The 25,639-nt window shown below is 38.5% G+C and overlaps 1 protein-coding gene across 2 annotated transcripts; it reads right to left on the reverse strand.

The window, feature by feature from the left end:
- Window positions 1-1,284: 1,284 nt before the first annotated feature.
- LOC123754006 (ATPase family gene 2 protein homolog B) lies at window positions 1,285-23,441 on the reverse strand. Of its 2 annotated transcripts, none has more exons than XM_045736094.2 (12): window positions 22,999-23,441; window positions 20,958-21,685; window positions 19,883-20,028; window positions 18,346-18,471; window positions 16,903-17,019; window positions 15,980-16,168; window positions 14,582-14,798; window positions 12,941-13,141; window positions 11,771-11,919; window positions 10,534-10,665; window positions 2,003-2,107; window positions 1,285-1,536 (listed from the first exon to the last, which is right to left on the reverse strand). In XM_045736094.2, exons 2-12 carry the CDS (start codon window positions 21,673-21,675, stop codon window positions 1,372-1,374), a joined length of 2,265 nt encoding a protein of 754 aa, XP_045592050.2. In that variant the 5' UTR covers window positions 21,676-21,685; window positions 22,999-23,441; the 3' UTR covers window positions 1,285-1,371. The 2 variants fall into 2 exon arrangements, with proteins under 2 accessions (XP_045592050.2, XP_069162699.1); XM_069306598.1 differs by lacking the exon at window positions 22,999-23,441 and adding an exon at window positions 22,046-22,173.
- Between the last annotated feature and the right edge of the window lie 2,198 nt (window positions 23,442-25,639).

Here is a 25,639-nt window from a genome sequence, read left to right on the forward strand (position 1 = left end):
ACCATCAGTGGTATAAATACCCATGACCCTGGTCAGCAGTCAGGGTGCTGACTGCTGACCAGGGCAGCAGGGTATTCCTCAGCAGCAGTCTATCTCAGGTGTTCAGGGAAGGAACATTACTGTCTCAACGTGATGATTGTCTACAGCTGCTTTGCATCCAAGTTGTAGCTGTTCATATAAATACTTCCAGTGTCACCCTTATTTTTGTGGGTTAACATAAGTCTGTATTTGTGTGATTATTATTTCTCGTATGTGCTAGCCAAGTATGTCAAAACGGGTGTTGTATATTTTTCATATGTTATTTGTTAATTTTGATATTAGAGTAAATTGACAATTTTTCCCTTGAGTATTCCTTCACTCCTGTGCAATTTTCACACTACAAAGGCCAATGCAGCCTTTTTTTATTAATGCGAAGTGTGTGCCACATTCTATCTGTCCAGTACAGTATAGCCGCACTACTGAGTCACATCATGTAACTTACAGCTTTGAGGATTCCTCTTCTGTTAAACTTAAAAGACTAATTACAATTTATCAGTTTATAAACTAAATACTGTAATTATAACGGTTTCCATCAATTATTTAGAGATAAATATGTCATTACTCCATAGTGATGACCAAACCACACATCAGATGTAGAAACGATGACATTTCAGTCCATCCTAAACCATTATCAGATTGTGTGTGAAGGCTCATGGTTCAGGACGAACCAAAACGTCATGGTTTCTCCTTCTTCTAGTGTGTGGTTTGGTCATCATATCTTCAGCCACATTATTGTGACATTGTCTGCATACTCCATAGTGATGCAGCAGTGTTCCTTGGAAATAATTCCTATTCTGTATTTCTTGTAGTGTTCATGCTTTTTGTTGACTGATTAAAGCATGCCTTTTGAAAGCTATGGTGGTAATTTGTTGAATTAGCATGTAACAGCGCACATTATAGAGGCTCTATCATCTATGAATAAGTAACTATTAAAAGAAGGTGCCAAAATCTAAGAAGATATGTGTGTATACCTTTGTTGATACTTTTTATGATATGAAGTTCATTCTTCCAGTTTATGCTGCTACCAGGTAACAGTCAAAATACTTGTTGATTTATAACCTACTGTACTGATGCAATAACAGGACTTATTTACTGAAAAGCCTGAATGGCCATTAATTGGTCAAGGAATTAGAAACCATATTAAGTTGGACAATATATTTTGTAAGGAGGTAGGGAGCAGGGTTTGCAATGTACTGACACTGCATGTATTACTACATAATATTAATGACAAATGACAATACAATGACTGCTGTTAAGATTTATTGTTATAAAACAGAACAGTATACACATACAAAAATAATTATAATATTATTGATAAATTTTGTTTAGGTATCACTTAGAATTAAACATTCTCTCAAATTCCTGATAAGCCTTAATTTCCTTACTTGTAACAGCTGGAGAAATTAACTGAAGAGCATCCAGTAAATCTCTTTCTTCTAGAAATATTAAATGTGAATCTTGATCATAATGATGCTTTTTCACTGCTGCCATGGTTGCCTGTAATTCATAAATCCAAACAATAAATACTCATACACTACATGCTTTGTTATTAAAAAACAAAACTCAAATAAAAATATGTGATACAGTATAATAATATCGTGTGTGTGTATGTGTAATTACCGAAGTGTAGTTACAGGATGAGTTACGCTCGTGGTGTCCCGTCTTCTCAGTACTCTTTGTCGTATAACTCTTTGAAACTACTGTACTGACGGTTTTGGCCTCCACCGCCTTCTACCTTAACTTGTACACTATAATACACTACCTTAACTTGTACACTATAATACACTACCTTAACTTGTACACTATATCACACACTATAATATTAACAAATTTTCTCAGGATAGAATCCTCCCTACCCAATGAAAGTTGGGAATGAATTAATAATTATATATGAATGTATACACCAGGTGTAACACATAAAAAGAAATGTTAAAAATATGCACACTAAGTTAAATATACAGACCTTCATCACCAAGCTTTCCAGCTCTGCACCAGTAAAGCCAACAGTCTTTCGTGCTAATAATTCTAAAACGCTTTCAGATTCCACATGCATCTTCATGGTCTTGAGCTGCAATATGTATATACAAATGCAATTAAAATATATACATAGTACTGTATAGCGTATTTAGGCTGGAGGGGAGAAGAGCAAAATGCAAACAATAAGAAAGGTTTCAACATGAAGGACTGTATTGTAGCAGTTCAATATAATATAATGTAGATAATATTGATGATCATTAATATAACTTTACCAATAAACTGAAACTCCTTAAGTGATCTTCAGTTTTACTTTAATTTTTGATCAATATTTAACCACAAAAATTGTCTATAGCAGTAACATATTTCACAAGGTTCACAGAAACTTCAACCACTCATATTTTGTCTTTTTATAAACCACTTTAACATAGAAAGTACAAGTCATGCAGTACAAGTCATCATTTTATACCCTTCCACAAATTACTCACATTTACTGCTCTACATTCAATATACTATTTTCCCCACAAACAATTTTATTTTTGCACAACTCCATACAAACTCTCACAACACCTCTGCATTATTTCCTCAACGTGTGTGTGTGTGTGTTTGTTGCCTGGGTTCAACACGGTGCAACATACATAGATAACATTTATGGATATCTGATACTACTATTGGTATGGTACAGTATAAATGGCTATGTTAGAAAAGCTTATGTTTTCTGCTTAAGGTGATGAATTCTAGTACTTTTTATATTGTGGATAAAGCAGTCAGGTACACACAAGCACTCTGACGTGACTCCTCAGCATGTAATGCGTACCAGTCTGAGGTGAGAAAATGACAGCTTCAACAAGTTGTGCTTGAGCTGTAATTTATTTATATAAAACCAATCACAGTTTATAGTATTGTATATTGTGCTGTACTGGTACAGCAAAATAACACTGTAATACTGCACGGTGGGGTCAGGTGTGAATGGGATCCAGTTTGCAAAAGATTCAAATGAAATGGAAGGATCATGTTCTGTTTCTGGTTTAAGGTTCTTGTGATCAGCTGCAATAGAAAATAATGGAAGACTTCTCGTGGAGCAAGTCAGTGAGCAATATTTGCTGGACCAGATTTTGGTGCCAAAAATTGTTAAATCAATTCAGCAAAATACAGTATTGTACTTATTTATGAATGTACATTTTTTAAGTGATTTTGGTAAAAAAATATTTGTTTAAGCCTATTCCATCATTTACACTAATAAAACCATAATAAATTAGATAATAAAATTTAAAAAAATATAAATGTCTAAATGCAATGTAAGTTCTTTTTAGAGTAAGTGGTTATCATAGACTATGGGTTGGTTGGTGTTGTCGTCGTTGATCCTTCTCTATGGACAACCCAACCCACAACTCGGCAGAGTGCTTATACTAGGAGATCACCCTTGGCGCTTCTGGCTCTTGGAGAGGGGCTCAACGTCACACGTTCAGGGGATGCGGCTCCAACACTTAGCCTCGTTGTCACGTGCACACACCCACTCGAGCCGCTGTGACTCCCCACTCTCTCCTTATGAGATATGATCTCCTCAATCCCCCTATGACTTACTAGTATTACCTCCTACCCTGTCCACAGCAGTGGTTCATGGTTCTTTCTCTCTCTCTCTCCTTCTTTACTATCTCCTGGGAAGCCTCGCTAGGACAAGGGCAAACACCAGCAAATTGTGACACATTTACTGAACAAAGCACATACACGATACATACACACATATAATAATAATGAATCCTATACTCTATAATATCACAATCAGGTTGCACTCCAATACCATCAGAACTCTATTATCAGCTTATCAAGTGGTATCCTATCTCCTGGTTCACCACCTGATACTATTAACCTCCTCAAGTTGGTCAAGCCTACATACACTGTCGCACCATCAGCAAGATAACATATATATATAGAAAACCAGCATTTGAATGCAATAACATATACCAGTATAAATGTTCATTGATACTTCAATATAAAAAACTCCTTGACATAAGGATGCCAACAGTCACTCACCTCTCACTGCGTCTTGCACGCTAATGACAACCAAACACTATCAACTCCCTACTAGTAATCCACCAGAACTTCCCCTTCCACCTCTGGAAGTTCACAACCCTAACATCCTTAGGTTCTTCCGGGCTTCACTACCAGGATCCTCTGCAGCTCCTCCAGGCTGCTATCATGAAGTTTCCTTGTGCAACTACGGTGCTTCACCCTTCTGTTAGGTTCTTCCACAGCTCTCTTGGCTGCTACACCACCTCTACAGAAGCACGTGACACTCCTCTTCACTGCTGCTTCTCCTCACAGCTCGAGGTCCTCTGCTCCACTACCTCGGAGTCTCATTAGCTACATCATCTGCTGGCTTCGAAGTTCTCAGCAACTTCTTCCCCAAAGACAAACCACAGATTAATTGGTCGAGGGCGCTTTCCCTCTGACGGCGTCTGGTCAGGGCGCTCCACACAGCCCACAATAATGCTTCTGGGCGACTTAATATCTGCTCGTCGACCAGGACTTGAGACCACAACGTTCCCAGCTCGATTCCACAGCTGGTACGTCCGCACACTTCTCTTCTCTTCGAGATATATCACTAGGGGTTCCCTTCTGACGGGAGCTCAAACGGAGCGCGGCTTCCCCCTGCGATGTCTGGCACTCAAGTGAGGTCAAGGTCCTCCGGAAGCGAGCCTCACGCCTCCAGCAAAATGTCCACATCTCCTAGCCAGTCATTTATCTATTTCCTTACTTACTGCCCATAATCTTAAATTGTTTTACATATCCAACCAGCCATTTTTCATATGGGTTATCACCGCAATATTCGCTAGACCTTCTAATCAGGTCAGGCTTGACGAATAACTCTCAAGAAGGGAGACTCGTTTCTCCTGCAGGCTGAGATCATAACACTCCCCTCCCCTTATTTTTGAGAGTTATTCCAGTGGCAAAGCTCGGGATAATACATCCGCCACCACGCTGTCTCGTTCTTCACCCCATATACTCTCTTAGGAGTCTACAAATAATTCGTTGCACCTTGCAACATCCGGCTCACAACTCTCCAGAAACATGGTCTTCTCACAAACGATTTGACTTCTCTGGCACCTCTTGGCTAGGCTGTCCTCCTTGGACGCCTGCAATCCATTGGCCCACTCTACTTACTGTCTCCACCCTCCGTTTCCTCGTCTTCTCTTCACGTCCAGAGTCAGACATCTACTGTCTGTACCTCCTCTGTCGTCTTCACTCTTCCATCTACTGCCATTATACTTTCGTCTCCTGTCATCATACTTCACTCCATCGTCTTCACCGACGCTCCTCCTTTTCGTCTCCTCATTTATCTGAGACCTCATCCTGTTCGACTCCCACCGAGTCCTCGGCTTTCTTCTACTCCTCCATGCTTGTATCCTCATCCTCTTCTCACACTTCTCACCTCTGTACCACTCCATTTCTTCTCCTTCAACTCTTCTTCGTTCCCTAAAAGTTTCTTCGAGCACTGTACTACATCCAACAGCACTCGACCGTACATATCGCTTTACCTCTCCTAGAGTGCTCGTAGGCATCTCTCCACACATACTGTCTCTTCTCCTTTCATTTTCCCGGCTATTACTCTTCTTCACTATCTCTCCTCCACGTTGTCTGCGAAACGTGTCAACTCTTGACATCTCAAACAACTTAACTCCACTATCCCTATGCCTCTGTGCTCGTGGACCACTTGACGCTCTATTTCCGTCCTCAGTATGTCCACATCTTTCCTCATTCCTACTCAGCACAGTTGCATTCACCTTCCGACTCTTAATTTCAGCAGTCTGGGCTCTACTCAGGTCAACTCTCTTCACATGATTCTTCTTCGGCTGGGTCATCCTCACTTTCGACCTCACCGAGACTCCATTTGCCTGGGCTGGACCTTCATCAAACAGCCATGCTATATCTACATCGATATCTTCCACTGGTTGAATCGACACTGTATCATCTTCTCCAGCGTCTTCCTTGTCGGCCACCTCTGCCTTCCTCACTACCGAGACGGGGTACTCAATGGCTTGGCGGTCTCCTGACTCATCCCCTCGGATGTCAGTCAGGTTCACACTCTCAGGTGTCCCACACGTGCCGTGGCCTTCTGGGCACTCCTCTGGCACAGTCTCCGCTATGACTCTTGTCAACACCTTTGTCCCGCACAAGTCATTCCCCAGGATCACTTGGACTCCTGGAATAGGTATGTCGGGGCACACTCCCAACATCACCTCTGCCGACACATATTCCGACCTTAGCTGGACAGCACATACGGGCATGTCACTCTCCGACAATAACCCATATACTTTCATCTTCCCACTGCCAGCTAATCGTCGATCATTCCCAATCAGGCTTCTCACAATCAAGCTCTGATTAGCTCCGGTATCTCTTAAGATACCAACTTCTACCTCAGGTTGGCCTCCTACACTGATCCAACCTTTGCTCATGAACGGCCTATACCTCTCGTTCACTAAGTTCATCTTTTGTGGTTTGTCTCGGAACGCATTAGTATATTTACTTCGGGGGTCACACATGGCCAGGGTCACAACTCTCTTGCCCTGCCGACAATCTCGCATCACGTGACCCAATCCGTTACAATTGTAACATCTCATCTGGGAAAAGTCTCTTCTATATGTACCAGAGTAGCTCTGACTCTGTCCACTCGCATGAGAATTCCTCGGGCCAGGTACACTACTTGCACTCTGTGGGGTTTTACTGGACTCTCGATTTCCAGGATAACGATTAGTTTCTCGTTTAGCTCCTCCATCTTCACTTTCAGACGAAGTGCGCGACCTACTCTTCTGAGTTTTAGGGTACTTACTTTTATCTGCCCATTTATCAAAATTTTTCTCACCCCAGACTCTTCTGGGTCTTTCATAATTTCTTCCTCCCCAGACTCCACTGGGTCTGCCATTGCTGCATCTCGCCTCACTTCTCACTCTGTTCTCCCTCAAGCTCTTGTACGCTTCAGTAATCATATCCGCCCTATCTGCGGCATCTTTCACCTCCATTATCCCTGCTTCTTGGATCTTGAACTTTGTTTCGGGATGCATCATCTCCAAGAACTTCTCCATGACCATCAGTTGCTTCAGGTCAGCATAAGATCCAACTCCAGCAGCCTCAATCCACTTCTGGAATCGTCTTTCCAGATCTCTTGCTGTCTCAGCAAACGTACATGCTCCAACTTTGATCATCTCTCTGAAGCGCTTCCTATAAGCTTCTGGGGTTAACTGAAACGAGCGCAATATGCTGCTCTTTACTGTGGCGTAATCCTGGCACTCTTCCAGTGACAATTGGGTGTATGCCTCCCTGGCTGCACCGGTCAATCTTAACTGGACCAGCTGGGCCCATTCCTCCTGTGGCCACTCCTTGATACTGGCTACTTTTTCAAAGTGCTCGAAAAAGCTCTCTGCCTCTTCGGGAACAAACAAGGGAATGTCCTTCTCCCTAACCCTAACATCTGGTGGGTGTGATACCTGGGTGGTGCTCTCTGGCAACCCATGTTCAATCCTTTGCTCAGCCAAGGTTCTATTTGCTTCTATCTGCATTTGTTTTGTTCTCTCTTTTTCTTTTTCGACCTGGGCTTTTTCTTTTTCGACCTGGGCTTTTTCTTTTTCTTGTTCCAACTCCAGTTCCCTTACTCTGGTTTTCTCTTTTTCTTTCTCCACCTCTAGTCTTGCTTTCTCTTTTTCTTTCTCCTGTTCCAACTCCAGTTCTCTTACTCTGGTTTTCTCTTTTTCTACTTCCAACCTGGTTTTCTCTTTTTCTACTTCCAGCCTGGTTTTCTCTTTTTCTACTTCCAGCCTGGTTTTCTCTTTTTCCTTCTCGGCTTCATTTTTCATCTGGAGTTCTAATTTCATCTTTTCCAGCTGGAACTGTCTCTCCTTGTCCTCACGCTGCATCTGGAGCTCTAACTGGAATCTCTCCAAGCTCCTATTCCGGCTACTCCTACTACTCCGGCTACTCTTGCTGCTCCTACTCGATCCCTGGGATCTCACTTCATCCTGCCCATCATCCTCCTTTCCACTTTCAGCTCCTTTCTGGGCTCCTTGTTCTGCCGCTTCATTTTTGGCTCTTAACTGCCTCAGGATCTCATCCTTCATCCCAGCTACTTTAGATGCTTTCAACCTGATGCCACATCTTTCTGCTATTTGTTTCAATTGATCCCTCGTGCAACCTTCCAAGTCCTCGGGCTTGCCTGACTCCACAAACGTTTGCACCTTATCCATCTTTGTCCTGTGAGTCTTCCCAAGAGAGAGAATATACACCTGCGGTCACACAGTTTATTTCAGCAAGGGTGTACAAATCCACTCTTGGACAGGGTGTGGGTGTGTCAGTTCACTCTCCCGGACAGGCCCCCAATTTATCATAGACTATGGGTTGGTTGGTGTTGTCGTCGTTGATCCTTCTCTATGGACAACCCAACCCACAACTCGGCAGAGTGCTTATACTAGGAGATCACCCTTGGCGCTTCTGGCTCTTGGAGAGGGGCTCAACGTCACACGTTCAGGGGATGCGGCTCCAACACTTAGCCTCGTTGTCACGTGCACACACCCACTCGAGCCGCTGTGACTCCCCACTCTCTCCTTATGAGATATGATCTCCTCAATCCCCCTATGACTTACTAGTATTACCTCCTACCCTGTCCACAGCAGTGGTTCATGGTTCTTTCTCTCTCTCTCTCCTTCTTTACTATCTCCTGGGAAGCCTCGCTAGGACAAGGGCAAACACCAGCAAATTGTGACACATTTACTGAACAAAGCACATACACGATACATACACACATATAATAATAATGAATCCTATACTCTATAATATCACAATCAGGTTGCACTCCAATACCATCAGAACTCTATTATCAGCTTATCAAGTGGTATCCTATCTCCTGGTTCACCACCTGATACTATTAACCTCCTCAAGTTGGTCAAGCCTACATACACTGTCGCACCATCAGCAAGATAACATATATATATAGAAAACCAGCATTTGAATGCAATAACATATACCAGTATAAATGTTCATTGATACTTCAATATAAAAAACTCCTTGACATAAGGATGCCAACAGTCACTCACCTCTCACTGCGTCTTGCACGCTAATGACAACCAAACACTATCAACTCCCTACTAGTAATCCACCAGAACTTCCCCTTCCACCTCTGGAAGTTCACAACCCTAACATCCTTAGGTTCTTCCGGGCTTCACTACCAGGATCCTCTGCAGCTCCTCCAGGCTGCTATCATGAAGTTTCCTTGTGCAACTACGGTGCTTCACCCTTCTGTTAGGTTCTTCCACAGCTCTCTTGGCTGCTACACCACCTCTACAGAAGCACGTGACACTCCTCTTCACTGCTGCTTCTCCTCACAGCTCGAGGTCCTCTGCTCCACTACCTCGGAGTCTCATTAGCTACATCATCTGCTGGCTTCGAAGTTCTCAGCAACTTCTTCCCCAAAGACAAACCACAGATTAATTGGTCGAGGGCGCTTTCCCTCTGACGGCGTCTGGTCAGGGCGCTCCACACAGCCCACAATAATGCTTCTGGGCGACTTAATATCTGCTCGTCGACCAGGACTTGAGACCACAACGTTCCCAGCTCGATTCCACAGCTGGTACGTCCGCACACTTCTCTTCTCTTCGAGATATATCACTAGGGGTTCCCTTCTGACGGGAGCTCAAACGGAGCGCGGCTTCCCCCTGCGATGTCTGGCACTCAAGTGAGGTCAAGGTCCTCCGGAAGCGAGCCTCACGCCTCCAGCAAAATGTCCACATCTCCTAGCCAGTCATTTATCTATTTCCTTACTTACTGCCCATAATCTTAAATTGTTTTACATATCCAACCAGCCATTTTTCATATGGGTTATCACCGCAATATTCGCTAGACCTTCTAATCAGGTCAGGCTTGACGAATAACTCTCAAGAAGGGAGACTCGTTTCTCCTGCAGGCTGAGATCATAACAGTGGTCCAGTATAAATTGGTCTGTTTAAGCAGAACTCCCACTATACTGTATAACATTCACATTTTTCGAAAATTTAGTATCGTTAGTGCAATTTTTTTTATACAACCACATGATCACTACCAGGGTTCATAATTTTAAATTTACACCATTTTGTGTACATATTTTTCCATAAAAGAGTAAAGCTCAATCATAATTTACTTAAGCACAAACAGTTTCTCCACTCTAAAATGTCAAGAGATTTGATCAATTTAATAACAGATCCTTGCCAAATTCTTTTATACTGTCAAAAGCAAAACTCATAAATTAAATTAGCAAAATGGATTTCTCATATATGGACAAGTATACTCAGTAACTAAGTCCCTTTATTACTATTATTTGCTATACTAACACCCCTTCTCTAATGCTGACCAACTTCTCTAACACTCTTGATTTAATTTCAGGTTTCACATTCTCTGCTTCCTCTGTCAATCCCTTCACTGCACTCAGCATCCTCACACAGTACAGGTCAATTGATGTCTAGTAAAATTAATTCTCAAGAACTGCCATATGCTTACTTTGATAATATCTAGGCGTGCATCATCATCAGGCAAAGGAACATAAATCAGACGATCAAATCGTCCTGGCCGTAAAAGAGCTGGGTCCAAGTTACCTGGATGGTTTGTGGCAGCACAAACCAACACTCCATCCTTAAAGAAATAAAAAATGCAATGTTAATTATTTAATATTAACTGGGCTTCAAAAAACAGTGAATCCTCACATGTTCCTAATGTTATATTCCAGCCTGTCCTCTAAACAAAGGCCCAAAATCCATTCCATGCACCCTCCACACCCCCTACTTACGAATGAAAAACGGTTTACACACGACTCACAACTGATGACATTTGAACACTTCCGGAACAAGTGCTTCACTGACGAATTTTGTTCGAACCCCAATGCTGTAAATGCTTCATCCGTGTACTACAAATACAAATAATTGCCAACAGAACCTAAACACCTAACCTAATGTAACCAGTGCCTAAATATGTACAATATGGTCATATAAAACAATATAAATTTATATTTAAGAAAATTTCTGTTTTGAATGAACAGCATGTTAAAATTTGTGAATGAGTCTTGGGACCGCCCGTTGAATGGAATGGACTTGGTCTGAGGACGGGTTGTATATTCCTACATAATATGAAGCAAAAAGAGAGGGAGGGAAGTATTGGATAGTGGCTTTAAAGCTATGTAATCCTTTGTTGTACTATGTGCACAGTTCGTACTCACCCTTTTTTTTCTATTGTTATTAACATTAATGTTTATAAAAAGCTTGCAGCTAGATACAAAAGTTCTTCTGCACACCAACCCAGTGCATTGTATTTATTTTGCCTTGCTGGGTGCAAGTTTTTTTGCCTATTGCTGGGTGCAAGTTTTTTTTAAAATACTGTACTGGTACCTCTACAAAGTGTATATTATCCTTCACAATTATTGCCATGCCTGCCTCTTGTTTTCCAATTCTATCTTTCTCCAGAAGATATAACTGCTCTCAAAACTGTACTGTTGTTCTTGCAACCAGCTCTCATTCCACATGTGGCACATTATTGGGCTTATTGGCCCAAGTTACACAGCTCAGAGTTTAAGTTTACTCAAAACACACCACAACAGATTTTTCTCTTTTAGTGAAATCCTATCCGGCAAAATTCATACCTGTCCCATGCTATGGCTGGTGGGTGCTTAAGAATCTTTTTTGAGCCATGACTAATATGAATTTAAAAAATACTGAATACAAATTAATTCTGCAATGCATCTTACATGTGCAGTTGTACGAGTATTTGAGAGCAGGGATGCCCCTTGAAGACTGGTAGCTCTGACATCAGCTCCATCCATAGCTTGAAGTAATTCATTTAAAATGCTGATATGGATGCTACTTCTATTGCCTTCTCTAGATCCAAATATTCCATCTGCAAGGTTCAAGGTTTAAGAATCAAGAAACAGAAAATAAAAAAATTAATTATACATAAAAGCAGGACTCGAGTTACATGAAGAGCATTTGTCTGAACAAATCTTGAGGATAATTCATAAAGAAAGATCCACTTTGTCCGAAGAAAAAGATAATGAACAATGATATACTGGCACCAGTGCCATACGGAACTTTCCATCTGGTCCCTGTACAGACTAAATGGCACAAGGATGATACTGGAAACATTCACTCTAGTCCCTAAGGTGAAATATTACTTTGGCAGGCTAAAATAGCCTGCCAATGTGGTCTTATTTTAAGACGACAACAACAAGTTACAGTTCATTTTCATGAGGATGAGCCGATGAAGGGCAGTATATTCTCTACGTAAATGTCCTCCAATACAATTTAAGAAATAATTTTGAACCCGAGAAATCTGTGAGCAAAATGAACAGAAGGTACAGTAAAATTATAGCATTCACAAAATCCTTCATAATAATTTTATCTGTATGGAGCATTTCACAAACTTGTGACATATTAAAACAATCAACACTGAAGTGTATATGAAACAAACTTTTGCCTGCAGCTGATCTCTTTCCTTGAGATGACAACCAGGCAGTGCTTCTGTGATAACTGGCTGTTTTACTATGACATTAAGACTAAGATATACTAAATAGATTACATAAATTGGCAAATGTAGACCGAACCACACATTTTCTAGTGAAGGGACGATGATGTTTTGGTCCGTCCTGGATCATTCTCAAGTCGATTGTGTGAATGGTCACACAATCGACTTGAGAATGGTCCAGGACAGACCGAATTGTCGTTGTCCCTTCACTTTCAAGTGTGTGGTTTGATCAACATATTTCAGCCACTTTATTGTGACTCCACATCTGCAGTTGGCAAATCATCACACACATGAATACCTTAACCAAAACACTGAATGCACAAAATTATAAATGATACACTATGAATTTTGTTTAAAGAAACATTGTAACTGCAAACCTTAAATTTAAATAGCTTACCAATTTCATCAATAAACACAATTGAAGGCTGAGCCAAGCGCGCAGCATGAAACAGAGCAGCAATACGTTTCTCTGAATCTCCAACATAGGATGAAAGAAGATGAGAGGCATTAGCTGCGATAAAGGTACACCCTTTAGCCGAGGCCATGGAGGCCACAAGACGTGTTTTACCACACCCTCGAGGACCATATAACAATAATCCTGAAAAGTATAACAAATTAAATAGCCACAGTCTTGACTATAAGAATTATGAAAACTCCTCACACAAATTATAAATTACCAGAAAGATTGATCAAATATTGATCAGCATCAAATCTTGTCAATATATGATTTAATAAAGTACGTCAGGTGATATTTAAAGAGAAACACAGACGTGAGGGAGAAAATTTGTGCTGTCAGTCTTAATCAGCATGCATAAATTACTATTATAAGCTTTTCTTTGCTGACAAATACCAGAGATATTTTAAATATTTAGTCAGAATGAGGTGTGTATTCATGTAGGTTAGTTTTGACCAGTGGCCAAGCAGGAGCTGTGAAGAGTTATTGCTTACTATTAGTCATCATGACTTTCTTAATCAAGCTTGTGTAGGCTCATCAGTCAAGATGTATAAGTGTGTGTTAAACACCTCGGTATGTTTTCGGTATTTTATGCTGCACATTCTGCTGGAAGTGAGTTGAGCCACAAACTGCTATCAACTCCATTCACTCCTAGTGCATCATTTTTTACAGCTAAGCTTTTAAGCATCGAGTGTATATGTATTTATCAACGTCTCTCCCAGATTTACTTCAGCTCAGTCTTACCTCATAGCTTTCAATCAACTGGTGAACAGGTGTCCAAGACTATTTTAAGGTTGGACCACTACTGTGTGTAGACGAGGAGTCATAATAACGTGGCTGAAATATGTTGACCAAACAACACTAGAAAATGAAGGGACGACGACGTTTCGGTCTGTCCTGGACCATTCTCAAGTCGATTGTGATGAGGGAAGGAGTTATAGGCAATAAATAGGCAAGAGAGAGGTGAGAAGAAAATCTTATAGGAAGAAAAGCAAGGCAAAAGGTATGAAAGGTAAGGTGAAATAAAGGGTATAGTAATAGGAATAAGAACATAAGAACACAAGAACAAACGTAACTGCAGAAGGCCTATTTGCCCATACGAGGCAGCTCCTATTTATAACCACCCAATAAGAAAGGGATAGTAATAGCCTATTTATTGCCTTTAATTCTTTCCCTCATCACAATCGACTTGAGAATGGTCCAGGACGGACCGAAACGTCGTTGTCCCTTCACTTTTTAGTGTGTGGTTTGGTCAACCACTACTGTGTTCAGTTATCTTGCTGTTACCTTGCAATGATTTTGGGGCTTAGCCTCCACGTGGCCTGGTCCTCAACCAAGCCTTTCTAACTAGGCTAGGACAGGTGTGCAAGCCGCTCATAGTAGTTATCAACAACATAAAATGCCCGGAGCAACGGATCTTGGCATTTTATCTAGATATTAAACAGAACTAAGTACAGTACTCAGTATTTCAGCCACGCTCAGAAAATACTTGAACTGGTAATCAGTGCCCCAAGCCAATACACAAATGTTAAAAAGTAATTTAACAGGTAATAGTTGATAATACATGTCTGGCAAATTTCTTACCTCTGGGTCGCTTCAGTTTTAACTTATTGTAAGCAGTAGCAAATTTTACATGATGTGTAAATACTTGGTCTAATTTTGCTTTTACTTCTTGTAGTCCTCCAACTGGTGATCCTGGAGGCTTGGCAGTAATGAACTCAAGAGTTTTGTGAATGCTTGGAATGATAGATGCAGCATTGGCTAACATAATATCAATGATCTCTTCTGAAGTCACAGGTTTCTGGAAAAATAAAGTGTAGAGTTAAATAGACCAGCCTTTTCTGAGTGGCTCCTCAGTAGCTCCCCTGTGCCTCATGCCATCGCTCTGAGTGCCCTTCCAGAGAGCACAATAGAAATCATACCTAAATATGAGCACAGTTCTAAAAAATCTTAAGATCCATCACCCAATTACACTAATTGTCACTAAATGGCAACACTACTTTGTAAACAAATCGGGGAAGGTAGCCAAATTTAACTTTATGCCCTAGACAGTACTCTGGTAAGGAGGAACAAAAAAGGGGTAGGTTGAGCAGGTATCACTCAGAAATGGGCACTTTATTTTATGAGTTGAAAATCAAGTGTTGAATATATTGAAACTCCCTTTTCTGGTGGACCCCCAGTAGTTCCCTTGGCACCTGTAGAGCCATGGTGTGAGGGTGGAATGGCACCAGAACAACTTGTGTCAGGGTTTAGGAGGCCAAATATGAAGAGAGCTCATGAGAACAGAGACCATACCTAAGATTCGCAAAGGGCTGCAAAGAAAGAGCAGGATTTGGTGCAAAGAACAAACACGAAAGCCACAAGGACGGTAGAAAGAGCCTAAGCTACTTTATCCCTTTGAGATGTATTTTATTGTCTCCATAAACGTACTTGAACCAAAGCCACAAAATTACATCACTAGCAACAGCCCAAAGTGTTGATGCATATCTCATCATAATCAAACCTCCGACTACGAATATTAAACTTGCACGTGGTATTACACTTATATATTTACATATGCAATAATACTCTGTTACAGTATGTCAGACTCTCCTACCTCTACAGATGGGGGGGAGGGTATAGGGAGGGATGGATGGTGCATTCCTCAGCTTTGACACACATTTAAACATGTAAAATAGACAGCAATCCAAATCAATAAAGAATCAATATCATGTAATCAATAAAAAAATCTCAGATATGTCAGTCAAAATTGAAAGTAATCATTTAGTAAAAATCAGTCAGTAAGTCAAAGTTAGACAGATGTGGTCAGGCGGACAAGCATGAAGGCAGCCACAGATAAACTGGTTGACTCGGTAGGCAGACCCCAAGAACACTATCTCACTCCCTGTAGGTACCGACTGGTAAGCATTTTTTTTTATTCCACCTCCCCACCCTTTAATTTATTATATTTCTATGTATTACAAATAATATTTTATTTCTCACCTTGAGTGCATGCTTAGCATTAACTTGCAACTGTGTAACCTCAGTTAAAGCTTGAAGGTCAGCCCCAACAAAACCAGGTGTGGCCTTAGCAACTTGGGTTAAGCCCGGGTGATTGCTGGGCAACAATTTGCTGCTGTGGACATTCAGTATACTTGCCCGGTCAGTTGCTGAAGGAACGTTCACAAGTACCTGGGGAAAAAGTAAAACGTTGAATATGATGAAGCACACTTTTCTGGAAAGCCGCCAGTAACTCCCTGGAGCTTATACATTGGTACAGTATAATTGAGCGTTAGGAAATGCACCAAGCCTCTGATGCCCATGCTGACCTTCCATGAGCTAAGACCAGAATCTGTTCCCTCTTTGAGTTGAGGGGAACTTAGGGAATCACAGACCTGACAGCTGGGTGGACAGCGCTACGGATTCATAGTCCTGAGGTTCCGGGTTCGATCCCCGGTGCAGGTGGAAACAAATGGGCAAAATGTTTCTTTCACCCTGATGCCCCTGTTACCTAGCAGTAAATAGGTACCTGGGAGTTAGACAGCTGCTACGGGCTGCTCCCTGGGGGTGGAGCCCTGGTCAAGGACCAGGCCGCCGGGACACTAAGCCCCGAAATCATCTCGAGATAACCTCCCCAAAACCAAGAAAACCCCACTAGAAAGGTAAGGTGAAACAAAACAAGCTAATGTTTGAAGACATTAAATAATATGATAAATATTGCACTGACCCTAACAGTACAGTATACTGAATCCAGAGGGTTATACAATTCTTGCCTAAGGAAATGGCCAAGTAGTTTAAAATATTTTTATTGTAAAAAGGTTTAAATCCTTTCATAATAAATTTTAAATGTTGGAAAATAGCTCAATTAAGTCAATACAACAATATTTAGCTATTATAAGCCATAATTTGACAAAATTTCCACTCACCTCAATTTCCAGGCGCCCTGACCTTCTAAGTGCTGGATCTAGGTCAAATGGACGATTAGTTGCAGCCATGATTGTAAGATTGGAACACTTTCTACACTCATCTAGAGTTAGAAGCACCTAAAAAACAGATAATACAGTATATTAAAAATACCATAAAGGTATGTAGTTGTCTTATATTTTTAAGAAAAAATTAATGTACAGTGCACCCTCTACAACCCATAACTCCATATAACACATCCCCCTAAACAATGAACCTAATTCGAAATTCGTATTTGGAGGAAAAATTCAAGCATTAAATGTAAAGAAACGTTGATGGCCAAACCACAACTCAGAAGATGAAGAAGTGACGACGTTTCTGTCCATCCTAGACTGAAACGACTTAATACTAGTCCAGGACGGACCGAAATATCCTCGCTTCTCCATCTTCTGAGTTGTGGTTGGTCATCATATCTAGTGGGCCTGTAGCTACAGCACACTAGGGTAGCCAAACTTGTGGGAGTCACACCAGCCCTCTGTGACTCACCCAGGCCTAATGGGATCCAGGACCAGAATCTGGATCTCTCTCTTTGAGAGCAGAGATGAACCCAAATCTGAGAAAATACCACCAAAAAGTATAAGCACATGAAAACAAGCAACTGTTGAAGGAAATAAGCAACCTTGAGGGAAAACAAGGGAAAACAACTGTTGGTGCTGGATATAAATCCAACCTTGATGAACTAGATGGCAGACAAGGTCGCCTAGAGCCCTCACATGCCAACCACCACATTCATGAGGTACCTGGTCAAAAGGTACCTTCCACATTCATCTAATCAGAAACTCTCCCAACATCCAGCCAGCCAGTTGGGAAGAGATCAGAGGGCTTGGGGATGGAAAATAGGGTGGGAGGTGGGACAAAAGGAATGTAATGGTGTGATGGACTGCAAATGGCAGTACCCAATACTGTATTTGCATTTTTTATTTAATTATCCAATTAAATATTTACAAGAAAGTATAATGGTGTTTGCAATAATTTTACTGTGTAAATGTTACTTTCTTGCAAAGCCAAAGAATAAAACTTGGGAACTGAGGTTGGAGGGAAGGAGAGGTTTAGTGAAGGGAAGTGAGGAATCATGTACAGTAGCATGAAGACATGGACACCCACCCAACTCTAGGGCATAATTTGGCTGCCTGCAGACTTGCCCCCCCCCCTCTTTCTAGCATGATAGTCCACTCTTACTGGGGCTCCTTACACTCTTCCTTGATGTTGGAGTGAGTGCTAGTGTGCAATACTATGTATGTATGTCATTCTTACATCTAGCAGTTACACACAAAGCTTCATTTGGAGGTTCAGACCAGTTTTCCATTCCATGAGGTTATAAAATCCAAATAAGCATTCAACACTCAGCAAGGCAGAAATGCATCATCTTGTTGCTTTTTTGAAACACTGTTCTCACACACACACACCTGTGCTGTAAGTCTCAGATCATGAAGACTTGATTCCTTTGTTCGTATAGGACATAGAGAGTCTATTTCATCTATGAAGAACAAACAGGGTCCTTCTTCACTTAAGGCTTGTGCCTGTTCAGCAACCTGTAAGTACAGTATATTCTACAGTAAATTAAACCTCAGTCATCATATTTTAATATCTTTAAAGAAAGTTAAAAAGGCAAATGTATTAAAGTAAGCAGGAAAAAAGATTTAAAGAAAACTGAGATACTCAAAGGAAAATAAATCAGCAGAATGAATTAAAGGGGTGTTGATATTAAAAAAAAAATTTGATGAATATTTTAAAAATAAATTTAAATAAAGATTTTATGTATAAATATTATGGCTTAATTTTTTAGATATTCTACTTGGATACCATCCAAGGTAAGACCTAAGATCCCATTGGTCAGGATTACGACAACATGATTGGTCAGGGCATGGTGGCACTCTACACTTGCACATACAGTACATGGATGGCCCTCCTTCAGCTAATTTGATGTTCCTGTCAAAGACCTGGGTGTAATGTCCTGCAGCTTCAGGAGCCCCATTCTGCAGCTCAGGTGTGTTTTTGCCAATACTGTTGCTGTTTGCTCAAGTTTTTTACTTCAATCTTTGAGTGAATACGAACAACCCTTTTCTGAGCAAGATATTCGGAAGCTCCCATGCCTCTTACCCTGCCACTTAGACTGGACATAGATCAACAGTCTTGCTTCTTGCACGTTGGCGTTCAGTCTCCGGCAGTCCAAGTGGTTAGGCACTATTCATTTCTTTTGCTCTATCCTAAATCCTGGTCCCCATCCCTTCCCAGTGCAATATAGTCGCAATGGCTTAACACTTTCTCCTGATAATTACCTACCTTTCCATCCCTCATTCTCCCTTAATTTTCTGATTTCCATGCAAATCAAATTTTTTATTGGCATCCAAAATGTGATAGGGCTTGAGGCATAGATAGTACCCACTCCAATTTAGTGTTGGAGTGGGTACTGCCATCTGGACATCAACCAGGGGAAGCAACCAGGTGGGCAACAGGAAGTTTGCAAGAGTGCCATTTAGTGATCCCTGTGATGCAAAGTTGGGTCTGGAAAGACTGAGTGTATATGAGCGAACTTTCAAGTCACTTTGCGTTGGATTAGGCTTTTTCCTGGTGCCTCCCTAAAACTAGTATTACTTGACACAGATGCTCCATTGAGTGTTACTTACTCTGACCATCATGATTTTGTCCCTTTACCTTAGATAGCAAATGAATGTCCTGCTGAGAAAGTGGATTTTCATATTTACTCAAAGCCTGATATTTCTCAAATATTGAATATTTCTTAATGAGAGATACTGCCGAAAATTATGTCCCCTAGCAAAGAAATTAACAAAAACTAAACTTAATGTTATAATGTGATTTATTAAAAATAGCTGAACTTTTTTTAGTAAATTAATTTGATAAGAGATCTGACTGGGATGAGGTTCATTGTCAATAACACAAAACACTGAAAATGCAGTGTATTTTTTGTTTGCAATTACTAACCTGAGCAAAATTTTTGGCCATTTCATCTTCATATGGACTAACTAACTCGGCTCCTGCAGTTCCAACAAGACAAGCTCCTGTTTCAGCACACAACTGGCGAATAAGTGAAGTTTTTCCACAACCAGGAGGTCCAACTAGCAGCACTCCTACGAAAGTTTGGTATCCATCAACAGTCCTTGGATTATTACCATTTGGCTATGTGCAAATCTTAAATATTAAATTTAATATTTTTAATGAATGATAAAAAATACAGCATCGAGTGTAATGAAACACAGTAATCCATTATTGGTATCACTTCAGTAGCTCCCTTGAGCTACTGGCACCCTAGGGCCATTATAGATACACCCAGCTTTCTGTGATCGTGTCTGCCCACCAGGAGCATGTGCCATATCACACCATCTTGCCCCTTTAAAGGAGCATGGAGTGTGAGGGGGTTCAGAGATCAACACACTGAAGTAAAGTGCTTATTAAATAAATAATGGCTTAAATTCCTCCACCTAGAATAATGCCTGGATCCTAAAAGAGGCCACCAAAGGTGGAACCTGGAGGTCCTGTAGTGCAGCCACTGCTACCTGGAAAGCTGCCACCCAACAGGGTGGTTCTGCAAAAACAAAAGTCCAATCGTAGCAAATATTGCACACCCAAGGGTGAAAGGACTCCTGAACCGAACTGGTGGAAGGATGGAGACAGTGCCTATTGAAAGCCAAGAGGTAGGCGAAGATACACCTGCCTACCAAAAACTAGTCCTGAGGGGAGGGAGCCAGCTGCATAACTGTCAATAGATCAGCCAAGTAGGTCAGGCACAGGGTATGCATCTTAGGCTACAGACACCAACCCCAGACCTTATTGACACTCAGTATGGGAAGACTTAAGTCACCCTAGAAAGTCACTCGTGAAATCAAATGCACCCTCGACCAAAATGCCAGGTGAAATAGCCACGCAAGCACACAGGTAGTGACACTCACTCACTCCCCATCAGTAAATTCTATTATTGAATATAGTAAATATACAATATTCAGTGATACTATGTAAATACATCTAATAACTTTATATATATACTGTATAAGTAACTTACCAGAGGGATATAGAACTCCAGCTTTTCTAAACTGCTCTTGTCTTATCCAAGGTTCAGTGATTATTCTTCGGAGATATGCCAAAACTTGGTCCAGTCCTCCCAAATTTATTGTGTTATGGACAGTCATCCTACGCCTGTCCTCGCTCTCAACCCCACAAAGAATGACGCGAGTGTTGGGAGTAATGGTGCCAACTTCATTGGGGGACAATGAACATTCTGTAATTATTATCTGGGAAATACCTAAAAGTTTTGCCAAAGGGTTTTTTTGACAGTTTATTTTGCTTTCATTAACAACACCATACAACTTCAGCAATTCCCTAAAAACATTTTCAAAGCACTGTTTATTTTTTCTATACTTAAGCACATCTTCAACTAAATTTAAAACAACAGTAACATTTATTTGTTCAATATGTACATATTTCAAGGCAGTTACTTGAGATGAAGTGATTGTATAATTTCCTTGTGTTAAAGATGTGGCAGAACTGGACATTGTGTACACACAGTTACAAGCTATCACTTGAAAGCCCACATCACAGTAAGAATCCATTACAGGCACTGCACGACAGATGAGGCATAAGTCACTGGAGAGACTGAATTTCAAATATCCCCCAACCGTTCCTTTAATACTGATCAGAAGTGGACTTGGTATGAGGCAACGCTGCATGTCTCCTGGACCATGGCTTTGTACAGAAGCCAAACAAATAGGCTGTTCCATCATAGTTGCAGACCTGAAAAAATATTTCAATATTGTAGTCTTGACCTGATCAGAGACTGGCTCGCGGGGACACTGATACCCGAAATCGTCAACAGATAGTACTATATATCTCTAAGAAGCAAAATTATTTATGTTACTGCACTCAAATACAGAATAGAAAAAGGCACGATTGTAAATACCAACACTTTTTTTTTATGAAATAACACCTTTGTGCTATCATTGTATACAAAACCCCCTAAAAACCCAGTAAATTTATTTGTTGAAATTGAATACATCTGTGGATAATATGGTCAGACACTGGGCCAGGGGTACATTGATCCTCAGAATCAACAATAGGGTAATTTCGGCATGACAACTCGGCAGCATTCCTCACCTTTCTCACCAGCACTTACATAACACCCTGCATATAGATCCCATTTCTGTTTTTTTTCTGACTAATAAATAATCTTGGTTTAATAAGTTATCAAGATGTTTTCAACAATATTCTTTCGGCGTTCGCCTATTCCAACATGGGCGACCATTTTGGAAATGTGATACATGGGTTGACCCATCCCATAGTTGGGTCTGATTCTAACAGGGGTTCGACCACATGTACCAGGCTCACGTGACCATAACTAAATGGGGACAACAGCCATTGAAAAGCCCCATGCTCGTTCCATGGGCAGGGGAACACACAGGGAATTAGAGATCAACAGTAGTGACTAAATCCCTCAAAAGTACTGAAGAGAAATCCCGGTAATACTGAGGTAGAGCAAAGGCTAAGCGTCATCAGTGTTGAGTTTTACCTGAATTTACCTTGTCTGAACACAGCATCTCCATAACAAAAAATGACCTGTAGAACACTCAACATACTGACAATTTATAATGTCAATGGAATGTCAATTTGAATGCAATTTTGATGTAAATATATCTTCCTCTCATCTCTTTTAATGATGTGTCCCATGGTACATGTCTTGCATGATATGTTGACTGATGTTGCTCTTGAATCAACTACTCTGGGGTTGTTGGTTGTTGAATTTGAGATGACTACCCTGGATTATTATTGTTGTTGATTTTAGAACAATGACTAGTCTGGGTTGTTGTTGATTATAGGAAATGACTAGCCTTGGTTGTTAATTCTAGGACAACTAGCCTAGTTTGTTGTTAATTACAGAAAAATTACTAATTTGGGTTACGGGACAATGATTAGCCTGGATTGTTGTTGATTTTGGGATAATGATTAGCCTGGATTGTTGTTGATTTTGGGATAATGATTAGCCTGGATTGCTGTTGATTTTGGGATAATGATTAGCCTGGACTGTTGTTGATTTTGGGATATTGACTTACCTGGGTTATGGGACAATGACTAGCTTGGCTTGATGGTTTGGGGAGAAAGGCTTGCCTGGGTTGTTGCTGATTATCTAAGAACGACTAGCCATTGGATTGATGTTGATTTTGGGATAATGACAAGTCTGGTTTCTTAATTTTTGAGATGACAACTAGCCAAAGTTGTTGATTATGGGACCACGACTTGCCCAAGTTGTTGATTTAAACGCGACGATGATGTATTGGTGGGATGTACTATGGTTATCATAGTGTGGGAGATGTGTAGAGTGGAAGGACTCCTGCCCGAAACGCTGCGCGTACAAGATTGGTAAGGCTTTACAAGATTGTAAATACTATGCTATGTATTCTCTCTAACCCAATGTACCTTCTTGTATATAAATAAATAAATAAATAAATAAATAAATAAATAAATAAATAAATAAATAAATAAATAAATAAATAAATAAATAAATAAATAAATAAATAAATAAATAAATAAATAAATAAATAAATAAATAAATAAATAAATAAATAAATAAATAAATAAATAAATAAATAAATAAATAAATAAATAAATAAATAAATAAATAAATAAATAAATAAATAAATAAATAAATAAATAAATAAATAAATAAATAAATAAATAAATAAATAAATAAATAAATAAATAAATAAATAAATAAATAAATAAATAAATAAATAAATAAATAAATAAATAAATAAATAAATAAATAAATAAATAAATAAATAAATAAATAAATAAATAAATAAATAAATAAATAAATAAATAAATAAATAAATAAATAAATAAATAAATAAATAAATAAATAAATAAATAAATAAATAAATAAATAAATAAATAAATAAATAAATAAATAAATAAATAAATAAATAAATAAATAAATAAATAAATAAATAAATAAATAAATAAATAAATAAATAAATAAATAAATAAATAAATAAATAAATAAATAAATAAATAAATAAATAAATAAATAAATAAATAAATAAATAAATAAATAAATAAATAAATAAATAAATAAATAAATAAATAAATAAATAAATAAATAAATAAATAAATAAATAAATAAATAAATAAATAAATAAATAAATAAATAAATAAATAAATAAATAAATAAATAAATAAATAAATAAATAAATAAATAAATAAATAAATAAATAAATAAATAAATAAATAAATAAATAAATAAATAAATAAATAAATAAATAAATAAATAAATAAATAAATAAATAAATAAATAAATAAATAAATAAATAAATAAATAAATAAATAAATAAATAAATAAATAAATAAATAAATAAATAAATAAATAAATAAATAAATAAATAAATAAATAAATAAATAAATAAATAAATAAATAAATAAATAAATAAATAAATAAATAAATAAATAAATAAATAAATAAATAAATAAATAAATAAATAAATAAATAAATAAATAAATAAATAAATAAATAAATAAATAAATAAATAAATAAATAAATAAATAAATAAATAAATAAATAAATAAATAAATAAATAAATAAATAAATAAATAAATAAATAAATAAATAAATAAATAAATAAATAAATAAATAAATAAATAAATAAATAAATAAATAAATAAATAAATAAATAAATAAATAAATAAATAAATAAATAAATAAATAAATAAATAAATAAATAAATAAATAAATAAATAAGAAGGTCCCACGCAGCGTCTCAGGCGGCGCCACCTGCGTTGTTTACCTCACACACGCGCAGTGTTGCCAGATCCAAATTGCTGAAAGTAGCGAACTGAGGGTCTAAAAGTAGCGATTTTGTCATATGAGTAGCCCAATTTTTTTTTTTTAGTGACTGATACGGGTTTCAAATCAAATCAAATCAAATGTTTATTTAGGTAAGGTACTTACATACAAGAGATTTTACAAAGAGTGATGGATAACAAAGTAATATATTTTGATATATAGAGTACACTACACGACCTTAATTGTTTTATTAATATTATTTCTGCACACACAGAGATATAATATATATATAAATATATATTTATATTAAAAAAATGATAATAGGATAATTGAAATTGAATTGAAATTGAAATAAGTTTATTGAGGTAAAATACACACAAAGGGATGAGGTAGCTCAAGCTATTCTCACCCCACCCCATAATAGGATAAGTTACCATTATTTACTGTATGAAGCATAATATGGGTGTGGAGTCCTTCCGCGTCTTCACATGTGCGCTGGCGTGTGTTCGCTTCGGTTCTCGTCTGCCAAGATAATAAAATGCCCAATAGAAATTGAGAAAGTTAAAATTGTGAATAATAAGATGGCACATGAGTGTATTATATTATTATAATACCAAAGTATTTTTCAAATATGCGAGGCGATTTATCCTTAAACAATTGAATGACTTAAATAAGTTTGTCTTAACAACTTTCATATTGCAAAATCGTATCAAGGTATCTACACTACAATCATTGTAGGTAGATGCCCGAAACGTTGTGCGTATTAGTGGCTTTAGGCATAGTATGTACTAGCTTTGAAGTCCAACATTCTACTAGTAACTTTTTGAATGTATTTACTTTTACCTGAATAAACATTATTATTATTATTATATAGATATTATATGTGGGCTGACGTGCTTAGCGCACAGCTTATA

The sequence above is a fragment of the Procambarus clarkii genome, chromosome 6 (genome assembly GCF_040958095.1).
Source record: "Procambarus clarkii isolate CNS0578487 chromosome 6, FALCON_Pclarkii_2.0, whole genome shotgun sequence".
Taxonomy (NCBI): domain Eukaryota; kingdom Metazoa; phylum Arthropoda; class Malacostraca; order Decapoda; family Cambaridae; genus Procambarus; species Procambarus clarkii.